The sequence below is a fragment of the Panthera pardus genome, unplaced genomic scaffold (assembly GCF_024362965.1).
Source record: "Panthera pardus isolate Hobbes unplaced genomic scaffold, ASM2436296v1 HiC_scaffold_21, whole genome shotgun sequence".
In the NCBI taxonomy this organism is placed as follows: Eukaryota; Metazoa; Chordata; class Mammalia; order Carnivora; family Felidae; genus Panthera; species Panthera pardus.
The window spans coordinates 37,068,669-37,083,801 of record NW_026526777.1 but is presented as its reverse complement, the minus strand read 5'-3'; the positions used below and the strand labels follow the sequence as shown (position 1 = coordinate 37,083,801).

Here is a 15,133-nt window from a genome sequence, read left to right as displayed (position 1 = left end):
TGACAGTTTTCCCCCATTCTTTTCTTTATCTTCCTTGCACAAGCAGGATTATGAGGCTGCTTGATAGGTTTTTAATATTGTCATGAAAAATCTCCCCTTGGGCATGTTTGTGCAGGAGATAACATAACCTTAAGAACCTTATTCAAATGAAATGAGCAGATACCACCGAGACAGCTCAGCACCAAATACATTTCAGATAAGTTCTTGTCAACTGCCGTTTGTTAGCTCATTTGTAATAGAACAACCACTAGACGGAGCTAGGACTTAAGAAATCACAGCTGTAGGTTGGGTGACTAATGTGATGGGTAGAATGCTATCTTATGCAAGAAGTGTATCATTACTTTGATTTCAAAGCCTATGCAAGCCTTACGTCACTCGGCTAGCGGCTGTCATCTGTTTACTTTGTGTCCACACAAGATGATGTCCATAATGGCCCAGTTTACTTAGTCACTCGAATGACGATGGCTCATCTTGGTATAGCACTTTACAATTTAGAGTGCTGCCCTTGGCGTCATTATGTTTGATCTTCCCAGTTACTCTGAGGCATTGCTGGGCAAGAATCAGTTCTTGTATCTTTGAGACCAGTAAATGGAGACAGGGTATCTGCAATACATTAGGATGTGTCAGGATGGTTAACCCGGACTATTGAGGTTGTGGGGTCTGCTTTTCCCTCTTAAACTTGTGTTTCGACTCTTGACCCAGCCTGGAACTAACTAGAAAGCTGTCAATTCATTGCTTTTGTGGGGCAGTCTCTGGCCACACCCACTGGGGGGAAAGGGGTCATGTGCAGGTGGAAATCTCCCAAAATAATTGAGCACAGGAGAGTGAGCAAACGTGAGCTCCTGCTCAGAAACCTTTGGTGTGTGTGATTATTCATCATATCAGGGGCAGGTGTGGAGACAAGCACCTCACTCCGTGTGGTGTAGACCATCCTTCAAGCCCAGGCTGTGGTTATTACTTAATGTCAAATGTTCAGGAAGGTGCCCACCTCACTCTCCTATCCCAGTATCACTGGATAAGAGTAGAAATCAGGTCAGTCACTCAGCAAATTTATCAAACGACCAGGACCTGCATTAGTGCCTTCGGTTATCTTTAAAAACACCTCAGGACAGCTCTTCTGGAGCCCAATCAGTTGGCCACTCTGCAAGTCTGACCTCTTACAATTCAACTCCTTTAACTACTGGTAAAACACTGGCAACTTTCACAAATAAGGCTAACAGACCCTAATGAAAGGCGGGAAAGTGTTCCAAGAGCCTGGGAGCTCCCAGAGGCTCCAGTCTGAAACAGAGCGAAGGCAGACGGGTACAGCATCATGTTCTCCCAAGGCTCGTGGTGATCTTGTTGCAGGTGAATCCACCCAGGATGGCGGCTCAGAACGCCCTCCTCTTCACCAGCCCAAGGCGCACCCGAACCCATTTCCCGGCGGTGCCCAGAGGGTGGCGCTGTCAATCCAGCCTCGGCCCACGACTGCCCGCCGCTTCCCGCCGCTGCGGGAGCCCCCCGCTCGCTCTCCCGCAGGCCGGCGGGGGGCAACGCCCGGTAGGGGGCGCCCCGGCCCAGGCGCCGCGACTCCCTCCGCCCACCCGGAAGCGGCTGCGGCGAGGCGAGCCCCGGGCGAGTGCACAGCGAGGCGGGCGGCAGGGAGGGAGGCGCGAAGAGGGCGCGAGGGTGGCAGCCGGAGGGAGCCGCCGCCCCTGGCCGCCCGGGTCCCCGCGGGGCGCATGGGGCGCTTCGAGCCGGGATCGCGCGCGGGCCCCGCGCCCAGTTCCCTGCTGCCGTGAGAAGCCTCGCTGGACGCCCCCAGGACCCCAAGCTGCCGGGAGGATGACCATGGCCGGGGGCAGGAGAGGACTGGTGGCCCCGCAGAACACGTTTCTGGAGAATATTGTCCGGCGGTCCAGTGGTAAGAGGTGCATTCGGATTTCGGTTACCCAGGCTTATTATCCGTGCCTCGATTGCCGACGCCTCCCGCCGCTCGGCGCCAGCAGATGCAGCAGAACCCGGAGCTCTGCTGGGAGCCGCGGCGCGGGCGCCCGGGGCTGCCTCCCGGAGGCTGGGCTAGGTGGGCAGGGTGGGGCGAGGGCTGTGGGCCCCCATCCCAAGAGGAGAGCTCTGTTGGGGACGCCTTTGGGGCCTTTCTCGCGCCTTCTCTGTCTCCTCTCCAGAGAGCGTGACAGCTGATGGGTAAAGTACTGGGAAAAGTGATGGGAAGCCGGACGCGGCAGGAACGGCAGCGCGTTCCCCGTGGGTACTGCCCACCCCTCAGGGAAGGCTATTCAGGCTCTCCGGGGCTGCACCCGAGGCGCTGCCTCTCCCGGGGGAGAGCCAGCGGGAGAGAAGGCCACTCGGGTTCCGGCCCCCGAGGGATGGGGGACGGCGGCTGCCTCCACCTTCCATCCGGGAGCCGAAAAGTCCGAGGTGTAGGGACGTGGGGACTTAGGGACGTGCCGCAGGCCACCCGGTTCCACCTCTTAACCCACCCACCCACCCTCTTCGAGGTTAAGTTAAGGTTCACGAGGGGCAGAGTTTCCTGGACTTAGATGACAAGTGGAGCGCATAGTTGCAGAGCTGGCCAAGCAGTCACAGGGGCAAACCTGTCATAGTTCCTCTCTTCCAAACCCCAGCAGCGTTTTATGCCTACAAATCTTGCTCACCTATAAATTCCCAAACTCACCAAGCCTGTAAATCTCTCCGTTACCCAGTAAACCGGTGCTCCCCGCTGCTCTGTCTCTCCCTCCGGGGCATTAAGATGGACAGTGGCATGAAGCGCTGGACGGCGAGAGTCCTAAGAGCAGGGATGGAAAGGGATACATTTCAGATGTCTCCTTTAGGAGCCACAGCAAAGCATCCTGGCTAAAGCACTTGCAGAGTATATAGCTCGGCATCTGGAAGGTGCGGTGCACCCGTTCATCAAAGGGCTGAAACGAAAGGGGCCAAGTCTGGAGATGCTCTTTACAGGCTCCGGGACTCCTTTCCTTCCAGAGGCAGATGACATGAAGAGTTGACTTAGGAAATAGGTTTTAAAAATGTGGAAATATGACAGTTTCAGAGCCTTAAGGAGGAGCTTGTGTTAAAATCATGGGCTTCTATTTGGATTTAGTTAGGGGTTCAGGGGAAGAGCATGGAAGGTGACTTATGCTCCCAAGAAATGCTCTTTATTAAAAAGTGATTTAAGTTTAGCTCACAATGAAAACCTTGCTAATTAGGATAGCATATTGTGTATTTAAGTATTTTAGAAATGGTCATTTATTGTGTGCCTCGTAAGAATAAGGGCATTGAAGAGTCTGTGGTTAGTCACCTTTCCCTTCAAGGTCTTCCTCACTCAAACTAACTAAGGTGGCTTTTAGAACAAGGTCACAGCTATTACCTGGGACTTCAAGGGGATGCTGGTTATTACATGAATAGTCACAATGAACTCTTCTGTCATAAAAAAAAAGCTGGAGGTGTTCGTGGGGTTTTAAATAAAAGCACTATTTAAGAGTTAATTTGCTGGGATCTGGCGTATTAGCTGGGGTAGGAAGAAAAAAAAAAAGGCTAGAGAGGGAAGGAGGCAAACCATAAGAGACTCTTAAAAACTGAGAACAAACTGAGGGTTGATGGGGGGTGGGAGGGAGGGGAGGGTGGGTGATGGGCATTGAGGAGGGCACCTGTTGGGATGAGCACTGGGTGTTGTATGGAAACCAATTTGACAATAAGTTTCATATTTTAAAAAAAAGTTAATTTGCTGTGATTGCTATGGTTATTGACCTGTGAGGAGTCATGGAGATAGTTTTGCAGATTTGGGGACCCTATTGCCAGTGACACCAACTTTCTCATAAATAGCAGTGACAATTCCATTTTTTTTGGGGGGGGGGTGAAGATGCAGTGTCCTTTAAATTAGGGGAAACCTTGTGTCTAATGTGTACCATATTCTGTTTTTGAGTGGAGAGGGAGGTAACAGAATCTTACATGTAATAGTCATAAGGTTCCTTGGGCTTGTAGGAGGACCTTAAGAATTGTGGAACTAATACCACACACACACACACACACACACACACACACACACACACACACAATGAATCTTGGAGCTGAGAAGGCAGAATACCCTAGTTTAGTTGATTTTCTTAGAGCCACTTCTCTCTAAGCATATATAGAATGTCAATAGAATAAGTAGCTGGGAATATTTTTAGCATTGACATTTTAATTTTAGTACTGATTCCAACAGTTTGACTTCAGTTAACCCACCAACCAACCAACATCAACCACACAGACAAAAACACCTTAGGAAAGTCAGGTGAACTTTTACAATTATCTATGATTTCAGAAGAAAATATTCTGGTCTTGAAATGTGAGATTTAAGCTTTTAGTGATCCCTTTCATCACATTTCTAAACACAAATAGAAAAAAATAATGTGGACTCTTGGAAATATCACAATATCTACATGCATTATTTTATTTTACTGTGATGGAAAAAGTCTGTTTAAAAATATTGATTGTCTCCTCCTAAAATCCACCAGCCATTTTTTTTTTTTTTGGACATTACAGTATTTAAATAGCATTTTACCTTTAAATAGCAATACTTTTTGACCATCTATATTAAACATTTTCTCCCAGTAATCCTATGCAGTATTACTGTTCCTCTTTTACAGATCATGAAACGGAGTCCTAGGAATATTAAGAGACTTATTCAAAGGAGCAGGCACACAGTCCCTGACGCAGGTCTTTGGAGGGTATCATTCATCCTTTCTGTAGCATCATTGTTTCTCCAGCCATATGACTTTGCCTATGGAACTATTGTTATCCTTAAAAAACAAAAACAAAACAAAAAAACCCCCAACTCTCATTATATGCTTATGGGTAATAGAACTGGCTTTGTCTTGGGGCATTTGAATATCTGGTATCTGGAATATGATAACCTGTAGGATTAGATGCTATGTCCTCTGCCTCTTCTTTCCCATCTTTGTATAGATGAAGACACTGAAGGGAACACATCTCCTCAAATATTTAAGGGCACAGCTGATGAGACCCTTGACCCCTGTGTCATGCTCCTATGTTACACTATGCAATGACCTTCCTTGTATTACCATTATTTTATCTTAGAGAAGCTTAATTTCCCAGTGGAGATTAAATAAAATGTTATAACACCAAGAACAACATCCATTTTGGCTAATAACCACACTACCACATCCAAACAGAATAACAAGGCAAAAGAGGAGCTAATTCTGTTTTAAGGAAGGCAGTATTTTCACCTTTCTCGGGGGTTTAGCTAAAGTCACAGGCAGGGTAACAGGCACTTATTCCTGCACCTGCTGTAGTTATAAAGTGTTAAATAACTTTTCAGAAAATATCACCTCATATGCCAGTGGGGGAGGTGCAGTGCCTCCATTTTCAAGTGTCAAGAGCTAAGAATCATTTGGTTAAGTAATTTACTTACAGTTAGTAAAAGGCAGAGTTAGAAAAGGCAGAGGCACATCAGGGACTAGTCAGCGGTTGTGACAGGTTTGTTCATTCAAAAAGGATTTGTTGAGCACAGTTATTGAACACTGGGGATAAAGTGGGAAACAACTTTACCCTTAGAAAGTTACATTCTAGTGAATCTTGGTCTAAGCTTCTGGACCCCGTTCCACACTGTTTTCTGGCTGCAGCTCTTATTTAGGCCTGATGTTGTGTTTAAGGGAAAAAAAACCCCACAAGATAATTTTTAAGGTGTTTACTGGTCTTGATGGGACTAAAATCTAGTTTAACTTTCTCTGATACTTTCTGAATACCATTTGAAGGAGAGATTTGATAATTATCTGTGTTTTGAATAGTCACAAGTAGTTAGCAGGAATAATCAATTCCTCCCCAGTTTTGCTTGTGGTCATGTTGGTGATCATTTCAAATTCTTCTATTGATTTTTTTTTTACCACATAGGCAAAGCCAGCCTGATTTTCTTTATATTCATGATTGGAAAGTGTTGTTCCAGAATATTTTTTGATGGTTGCTTAAATCTGCAGGCACTTACTGTCAGAATGGTTGTTGAAGCAAATAGGAGATCTGTCTTAGGAAGGCTGGCAGACCTTAGTGCCAGGGAACTACAAAAATATTACCCTAAATGGTCCCATTCTAGGCAGAACATATGTTTTAGTGTTTGGAAACCTATATCAAACAATTGTAGGTGCCAGTAAGAATCCGTGCACATTAGCAGGAGTGAAACGCAGCACATTTTGGTACAGATTTATGTACATGTATAATTTACAGATTGCTAAATCAGCTGTGTTTTTGTATAGTGTTAAGTTGGTTCAGGTTGTTGATATAATTAGTACACAAACAGGATGAAAGCCGCGGGTAGTGTTGTGTCTCCTCATAGATGTGTTGAGCCACGGTAATATTTATAAAACAGAAAACTGGTTAAAATACATTGTTGCTCTGAAAGGGGGAATGGATGGTAATCTGGATTATTACCAGCCCAATAGCGCTTGTTTCCTCTTGTAATGAGCTCTAAGATAACCTTCAGCCAAGGCTCAGCTGTCTTGCTCTGAAAGTGTCAAAAAGTTAAACCCTGTGACTGATACCAGCTCGGAAACAGGGAGAAGGCTTCTGCTTTAACAGAAGGTAATAAAGCTTCCAAACCCCACGGTTTCTATGAAGTCCTTCTATTTCAATAATCTCTTGTAAAAGAATAGATGCATTTGTGGTCAGTCTTCCTTTGGCAGTGGTTTCTCCCACCTTACCTTGAAGTTTCTCAAATCTTTGCCTTCCCTTTAGTTTTGCTTGTTAATGGCTTCTAAGCAAACATTTAAAAAAGATTTTAGTTCTTTATCCAAAGGAATCCCTTTTGTAAAGTCAGTGTCTGCTTTATACATTTAGGGTATTTGGACTGTGGTTTGTTTTTGTGTCCTTAAGTGGCCACACCTGTACCTCGTGAGAAAGAGGTACGCCAGAATCACAGAATCTTAGTTTTTGAAGTACTGTTTTTTCCAGTGTTTGAGTAGACTCCAGAACATCCCTCTCTGTTGTTATCCAGCCGGTGCTTGAATACCCTCAGTGATGGGACACTCACTTTGTCAGGAATGTTCTGTTTTAAGCAACTGTAATTGAGCACTAGTGTCTCTTGTCTTGTTTTGCCTTCTCTTCCCTTCTCTTCCTTTCCCTTCCCTCCCCTGTCTTTCCCTTCCCTTCCTTTCTCTTTCCTTCTCCTCTTCTTTCTTTTCTTGTTGTTAGTCTTTGGTCTCACCCAATTCTGTCCTCTTATAGCCACCACTCATTTGAGATCTGCCCCATGGAACAAAACTGACCTATTTCGCTCCTTTTTCCACCAGAAAACCAAAAAAAAATTTTTTTTGGTGGTAATTTGATAACAGTTTTCCTGTCTTGATTCTTCTCCTTTTTTTTTTTAAAACCTTTTTCATTGTATAATACCACAGTAGGAAGGCACATAAGATAATTTTGTATAACTCAGCACATTTGTATAAAGTGAATACTGTGCTGTCCCCATCTACGTCAAGAAATAGAGTCTTGCCAGCTCTCCAGAAGCCCCCGGGGGCCCGTGGGACCCCTCCTGATCCCAACTCCCTTATTCTCCAAAGAGAGCCATCTCTTGACTTTATGGTGATCACTTTCTTGCTTTTCCTCCTAATTTGACCACCCTGTTTTATATTTCTGAACACCGCAGTTGCTTTTTGTCTGTTTTTGAGCTTTATATGCCTGGGGCCCTACCGCATGTATTCTTTTGTCAGTTGGGGATTAACCTGTATGGTTACATGTACCGTTGGTTCATTTTCACGGTGACATAATACTTTATGGTATGACCTACTATACGTTTTATTTATCCACTCTGCCGTTAATGGACATGTGTTGGTTCACACACTGGAAAGCAAAGACGTACCAAAGAAAGAGGCAGGCCACTCCAGACGGGTAGGTGGCAGGTTTAGTAAGCAAGGGAACTTACTTAGGAAGCTTGTCTTGGGCAGCTGAAAGACAGGTAGATTCCCCACCCACCACCAGAATCTTAAAAGTTTATATAGAGGCCTTAATTGGGGTCAGTCATGTATTCAGTCCACATGGTATCAAACCCTTCGTCTCTCAAGGCTACATGCTTGGAGTGGCTCCCACTGTGGGAGCAATGAGCAGAATGTATACCCCAAGGGCAGGGGAGAGGGTGTGGGGCCTTCAGTCACCTGGGTCCAGTTTGCAGGTCAGCCTAGTGGTCATGTTGTCTCAATGGCTTCCTCCAGCAACAACTGAGTTGTTTCCAGGATTTTGTTATTGGTGCTGCTGCAGGCATCCTCATACATGTCTTTTTGGACATGCGGGCAACATAGTTCTCATGCATGCACAGCTGGGGTGTGTATGGTTAACTGTGGTAGATGCTGTCGAGCAATTTCCCGAAGGGTTTGTATCAATTTACAGTCCCACCAGCAGTGGAGAATTCTTGTCACTCCTTTTTCTTGCCAAAATTTGGTATTTTCTCCTTTTTCTCTTCAATACTGACTTTGCCCAAACAACCTAGTAACTAGCAAAGCAGGGTCATTTAGAGTTATGTTAATAGCAAGCACATGAACAAGTTTGAAATGAAAACAAAACTTGCTCTTGTCCTTTGGGAGTCATCAGTATCTACTGTGTGTTGAAATGTTCTCACAGTCTGAACTCCCTCACGCATGATGGTAAATGACATGAAAGACTGGAACAATCAGAATTGTGTGCAAGAAAGGGTACAGGCAAGGGTGCACCCATGCATACGCGCGTGTGGATGTGTGTGTTTAGCAGACTCATTTTTCTTAAATAGAGAAGCACTAAACCCCGGGGACAGAGATTATGTAAGAAGTAGAGCTGGAAGTGAGAAGGAAATAGGAAGTGAATGATTTATGTTTATTTTAATGGAAGATGGAAAATGATGGAAGGGCATAGATGAAGGAGGAATGAAAAATCACAGATAAACTAAAAGGAAAAGCAAAGGCTAGCTTATGGGTTTAGACTCACAAACATGGTGGACCTCCTTTGTGCCCAATACTGTGCGGGAGCCTGAGCATACCAAAATGAGTGAGACTTTTCTTATATTGGGTCTCATTGAGGGATTTATGATAAAGACCAATATGCACATGAACTTCAGAAGATTTAAGAGATGTTGTGTCGACTGAACACACACTGTGCATTTTTCCTTTATAAATGCCTTACCCCAAAATTATTCTTAGATTTTTATAGCCATTTATTTTTTTTGTGTGAGATTGGTTGTGGGATGACCAGATGCCTTAAGTCAATTTAAAGAAGATTGCAGAATGTGTGAAGCTTCGTTTTGGTGGGTGGAAGCTTTCCTAAAAAAAAAAAATCTTATTTCTTGGGATATTTCATTGCTCTGACTTCTTTGGCATGCTGTCTTGGGTTGTTCACCCATTGTGAATTTTCAGCTGTTGGCTTTAAAAATAAAACAGTTATTTTATCAGCAAATTCGTTTTATTCAGAAATCGCAGAGAATGATTTGGGACAAGCAGGCTGTGGAAGAAACCATAGGCTAGTCCAACAAAGGAGAGGAACGTTATTTTATGGAGAAGAAGGAGGAAGTTGGGAGGGGTTGTTTTGAACAAACATCCATTAGAGAAAGGCAGGAATTCAGGGTGATGATGGTTTCTCATTGGATGAGTTGCTGAGGTGGTTGATTCTTCTAGGAGATTCAGTGTACATCTTTTCCTGTTGGGGCCTGTAGCTGTTGATTCTTTCCTGTTGAGGATTCTTCTTTGGGGTTCTGTAATGGACAGTTCTTGGTGTTGAGTGGTTCGGCATGGGAGCTCCCCTTTCTGGCCTCTGCATTCCATTTTAGTAGGATTTCCCATTATTAATTTTCACATAGCACATCTTAGATGCTGGAATTTGTTTGATGCTCTGGTTGTTCTATGTGCATGTGTAGTCTTGCTGAACACACTGCGACCTGACCAACTTCGGCATCTCCTCGGTTCTCAGGGTCTCTGCTCTAACAGTCATGTGCTGCTGTTAATGACAAACTACGAGAAATTCTTCCGATTGCATGTTAGACAGTTATGCCAGTAATCGTTTGCTTACTCATTCTAAGATTGTTCATTTTGCATAGTTAAAATGACAATCTTCTGATTAGTCCTATGTTGCATAAAACTGATGTTCTGAAATTAACAGAATCAATTCTATAATTATTAATGTAATTATTAACCAAGAGTGCTCCCAAACCATCATTTTTCATATCTTTTAAAAAATTTTTTAACGTTTTATTTATTTTTGAGACAGGGAGAGACAGAGCATGAACAGGGGAGGGTCAGAGAGAGGGAGACACAGAATCCGAAACAGGCTCCAGGCTCCGAGCTGTCAGCACAGAGTCCGACGCGGGGCTCGAACTCATGGACCGCGAGATCATGACCTGAGCCGAAGTCGGCCGCTTAACCGACTGAGCCACCCAGGCGCCCCTCATGTCTTTTTAAAGGTCCTGCCTGGGTGGCTTAGTTGGTTGAGTGTCCGACCTTGGCTCAGGTCATGATCTCACGGTCCATGAGTTTGAGCCCCATGTCAGGCTCTGTGCTGACAGCTTGGAGCCTGGAGCCTGCTTCGGATTCTGTGTCTCCCTTTCTCTCTGCCCCTCCCCTGCTCATTCTGTCTCTCTCTCTCAAAAATAAATAAACATTAAAACAAATTTAAAGGTCCTGTCATGACATTGGGTGCTTTTGTAAAGAATGGCCTCTCCTTCTTTCCTTCTTTTCTGAAAGCAGCAGCACATAGGCGCCCTGCCCTGACATTTGAGTGCTGGGGTCAGTATCTCAAAGATGATACTGTACTGGCAAATTTTACTGATATTTAGCTCCTGCTTAGGTTTGGTTTCTATTTTAAAGTAGGACTTCACAACCATGGCAAAGAAAATGGAGTTAATTTGATTTGAGTGGTAAGATCGTATTTATTTTATCTCACTAGATTTTTAAGTTTTAGTTTTCTTTTGTGTCTTCTCAGCATTATTGGTGTGGAATTGGTTGGAGTTCTGCACTGCTATCATGAAGGTTGTGTTTTGAGCCTCTTTGTGAGTCCGTGTACTGCCTGTCTTCTGCTTGCCTCCCTAGGGCCATTCTCTTTTCTTCTCCAACCTGCTCTCTGTCTGCGAGGCCAACCTGTAAGGATTTTGTCAGTAGGCTCCCTTGCCTTCTGGCTCCTGGCTCGCTTCAGCTTGTGGGGCATACCGCCAGGAGATGGGAGGGAGAATTTATTTATTCTGTGGTGTTTATTCTCCCAGTTTCCTCTCTACAGCATTCTCCCTCCATCCCTATATCATAGCCTTGCTGTTTTCCCTTGATTAAAGGTTACATATCCAGCTCGCTCTCTTTGGGTTTGGGTAGAGCTGAATGTCTTACAGTTTCCAAGCAATACTAACCTTGGGGGGTACTGTGCTGTCCCTGAAGTTTTCCTTAGTGGTGTTCTTGGGGCAGGCTACAGCTGGCTGGTACTACCTTTCAAGATCTGATTATGGGCATCTATTCTAGGTTCTGGGACTTCACATTGGTAGCTTTAAATATACCATGCTGGGAGTATTTGCACCTCAGAAATTGGCAAATGGTATAAATAATTTGCCATGACTCACCAGCATGCTACTGCCCATACCTCACCCATATGGCTTTGTAAATAGCTTTGTTATCAAACACTCCTCTAACTATTTGAGTGTGCCATTATTTCCATGCCACAACTGACTGATAGAACCAGTTACTTGTTCTCTGGATCAAGTACTTTCTCAACCTTTATGTCCAGACCAGATTTAATCATGGGTGTGAACTTGGTGAGGGGGTGAGCTCAGATATTTCTTTTAACTTAACAAAAAACCCCTGTGTTCTGCCTGCTGAAGGCAGTGTAGCCTTGTTTTTCAACTCGACAAGTTGGTCACCCTACTGGCTGAAGAGCTACTTTTATATTCCTTCCTTTATCTTTTCTCACTTTCATGAGCTCAGAAGTCAGGAAAGACCATAAGTAAATGGGGGAGTTTATCAGAGACATCAGAAGGCAGTAGTACTAGTTATAAGCACCCATTGTAATTACTGGTTATAATCATGACCTTAGACAAATCGCCTTTCTCACGTGTGGCAGTATGTGAAGGTTTTACATGCATTGACTCTTCTAATGCTCACTATAACCCTTGTTCTGTGGGTACTTCAGTTATTCCTATTCTACAGGTGCAGACACTGAGGTTTAAAGAGACTAAGTAAATTGTCTTCAGTTAATTTCTAATAGTGGAATCTCTAGGAATTTGTTAAGGGTGCAGATTCTCAGGCCCTACCTCAAACCTGGTGCATCAGAAACTCTGGGGAACGGGCCCAGTGACTGTGTTTAACTGAGCCCTCCAGGAGGCTCCATGCATGTGGCAGTTGGAGGACCAGTGATTGTGAGATAACCCCATGCGGTTTTTGTTTGTTTGTTTTTACTTGCAAAGTAAATGGTTGGGTGCTAGGGTGTGTGGATGGAGGAGGGTTCATTGGGTGAGTGGTCTTTTTCTCTATAGTCTTTCAATTAGTTTTCTAGTTTCTCTCACATGGTGTTCCTGCCTTAGGTAGGAGCTTGTGTTTCAGTGTCTTGATTCTCTCCAGGGATCTGCTGGCCCTAGTAGCCCCCTCCTTGGCCAGATCCCTCTGGAATTTTGAAGTTGTGGTTTCCTCTTCTGCATAGTTACCCTCCATCTACTTTTCCTCTTCCAGAAATGGAGCTCATGCCTGCTGTTAACTCCCTTCTCTTCATTGTTGTTATATTTCTTTTAATTTTTAAGCCATCATCCCAGAACGAGGAAATACATGTGTGGGATCAATCTGCCATTCTGAAGTGATAACTGATACTTTCTGAAGACAGAGGAGGCCCTCAATTCTAGTCATTCTCCTTCTGTCAGGTAAAATTATACTTTATACTTTTCCCACCTGGCGAGCCTGTCCAGGGATTGTGCTCTGGCCTGACTTCAAGGAGTGTGCCACTTTTCTCTGTTGTTCCTGACAGTGGCAAAACTCAAACAATTTATTTTTTATTTTTTATTTTTTTTTAATTTTTAATTTTTTTATTTTTTAATATATGAAATTTACTGTCAAATTGGTTTCCATACAACACCCAGTGCTCATCCCAAAAGGTGCCCTCCTCAATACCCATCACCCACCCTGCCTTCCCTCCCACCCCCCATCAACCCTCAGTTTGTTCTCAGTTTTTAACAGTCTCTTATGCTTTGGCTCTCTCCCACTCTAACCTCTTTTTTTTTTTTTTTTCCCTTCCCCTCCCCCATGGGTTTCTGTTACGTTTCTCAGGATCCACATAAGAGTGAAACCATATGGTATCTGTCTTTCTCTGTATGGCTTATTTCACTTAGCATCACACTCTCCAGTTCCATCCACGTTGCTACAAAAGGCCATATTTCATTTTTTCTCATTGCCACGTAGTATTCCATTGTGTATATAAACCACAATTTCTTTATCCATTCATCAGTTGATGGACATTTAGGCTCTTTCCATAATTTGGCTATTGTTGAGAGTGCTGCTATAAACATTGGGGTACAAGTGCCCCTATGCATCAGTACTCCTGTATCCCTTGGATAAATTCCTAGCAGTGCTATTGCTGGGTCATAGGGTAGGTCTATTTTTAATTTTCTGAGGAACCTCCACACTGCTTTCCAGAGCGGCTGCACCAATTTGCATTCCCACCAACAGTGCAAGAGGGTTCCTGTTTCTCCACATCCTCTCCAGCATCTATAGTCTCCTGATTTGTTCATTTTGGCCACTCTGACTGGCGTGAGGTGATATCTGAGTGTAGTTTTGATTTGTATTTCCCTGATAAGGAGCGACGTTGAGCATCTTTTCATGTGCCTGTTGGCCATCCAGATGTCTTCTTTAGAGAAGTGTCTATTCATGTTTTCTGCCCATTTCTTCACTGGGTTATTTGTTTTTCGGGTGTGGAGTTTGATGAGCTCTTTATAGATTTTGGATGCTAGCCCTTTGTCCGATGTGTCATTTGCAAATATCTTTTCCCATTCCGTTGGTTGCCTTTTAGTTTTGTTGGTTGTTTCCTTTGCTGTGCAGAAGCTTTTTATCTTCATAAGGTCCCAGTAATTCACTTTTGCTTTTAATTCCCTTGCCTTTGGGGATGTGCCGAGTAAGAGATTGCTACGGCTGAGGTCAGAGAGGTCTTTTCCTGCTTTCTCCTCTAAGGTTTTGATGGTTTCTAGTCTCACATTCAGGTCCTTTATCCATTTTGAGTTTATTTTTGTGAATGGTGTGAGAAAGTGGTCTAGTTTCAACCTTCTGCATGTTGCTGTCCAGTTCTCCCAGCACCATTTGTTAAAGAGACTGTCTTTTTTCCATTGGATATTCTTTCCTGCTTTGTCAAAGATTAGTTGGCCATATGTTTGTGGGTCTAGTTCTGGGGTTTCTATTCTATTCCATTGGTCTATGTGTCTGTTTTTATGCCAATACCATGCTGTCTTGATGATGACAGCTTTGTAGTAGAGGCTAAAGTCTGGGATTGTGATGCCTCCTGCTTTGGTCTTCTTCTTCAAAATTACTTTGGCTATTCGGGGCCTTTTGTGGTTCCATATGAATTTTAGGATTGCTTGTTCTAGTTTCGAGAAGAATGCTGGTGCAATTTTGATTGGGATTGCATTGAATGTGTAGATAGTTTTGGGTAGTATTGACATTTTGACAATATTTATTCTTCCAATCCATGGGCAGGGAATGTCTTTCCATTTCTTTATATCTTCTTCAATTACCTGCATAAGCTTTCTATAGTTTTCAGCATACAGATCTTTTACATCTTTGGTTAGATTTATTCCTAGGTATTTTATGCTTCTTGGTGCAATTGTGAATGGGATCAGTTTGTTTGTCTTTCTGTTGCTTCATTGTTAGTGTATAAGAATGCAACTGATTTCTGCACATTGATTTTGTATCCTGCAACTTTGCTGAATTCATGTATCAGTTCTAGCAGACTTTTGGTGGAGTCTATCGGATTTTCCATGTATAATATCATGTCATCTGCAAAAAGCGAAAGCTTGACTTCATCTTTGCCAATTTTGATGCCTTTGATTTCCTTTTGTTGTCTGATTGCTGATGCTAGAACTTCCAGCACTATGTTAAACAACAGCGGTGAGAGTGGGCATCCCTGTCGTGTTCCTGATCTCAGGGAAAAAGCTCTCAGTTTTTCCCCGTTGAGGATG

At 43.8% G+C, this 15,133-nt stretch overlaps 1 protein-coding gene across 3 annotated transcripts in view; it reads left to right on the top strand.

Annotated features, from left to right (window-relative positions):
- The first annotated feature begins 1,595 nt into the window (after nt 1–1,595).
- Nucleotides 1,596–15,133, top strand: part of KCNH1 (potassium voltage-gated channel subfamily H member 1) — a 387,829-nt gene continuing 374,291 nt past the window's right edge. Inside the window, exon 1 of one of the 3 annotated variants that reach the window (XM_019429238.2) lies at nt 1,596–1,903. In XM_019429238.2, the coding sequence (XP_019284783.2) occupies nt 1,825–1,903 (79 nt within the window). In that variant the 5' untranslated portion in view covers nt 1,596–1,824. Of the gene's footprint in view, nt 1,911–15,133 lie in introns of all 3 variants that reach the window. The other 2 variants (XM_019429242.2, XM_019429239.2) reach the window with 2 other exon arrangements.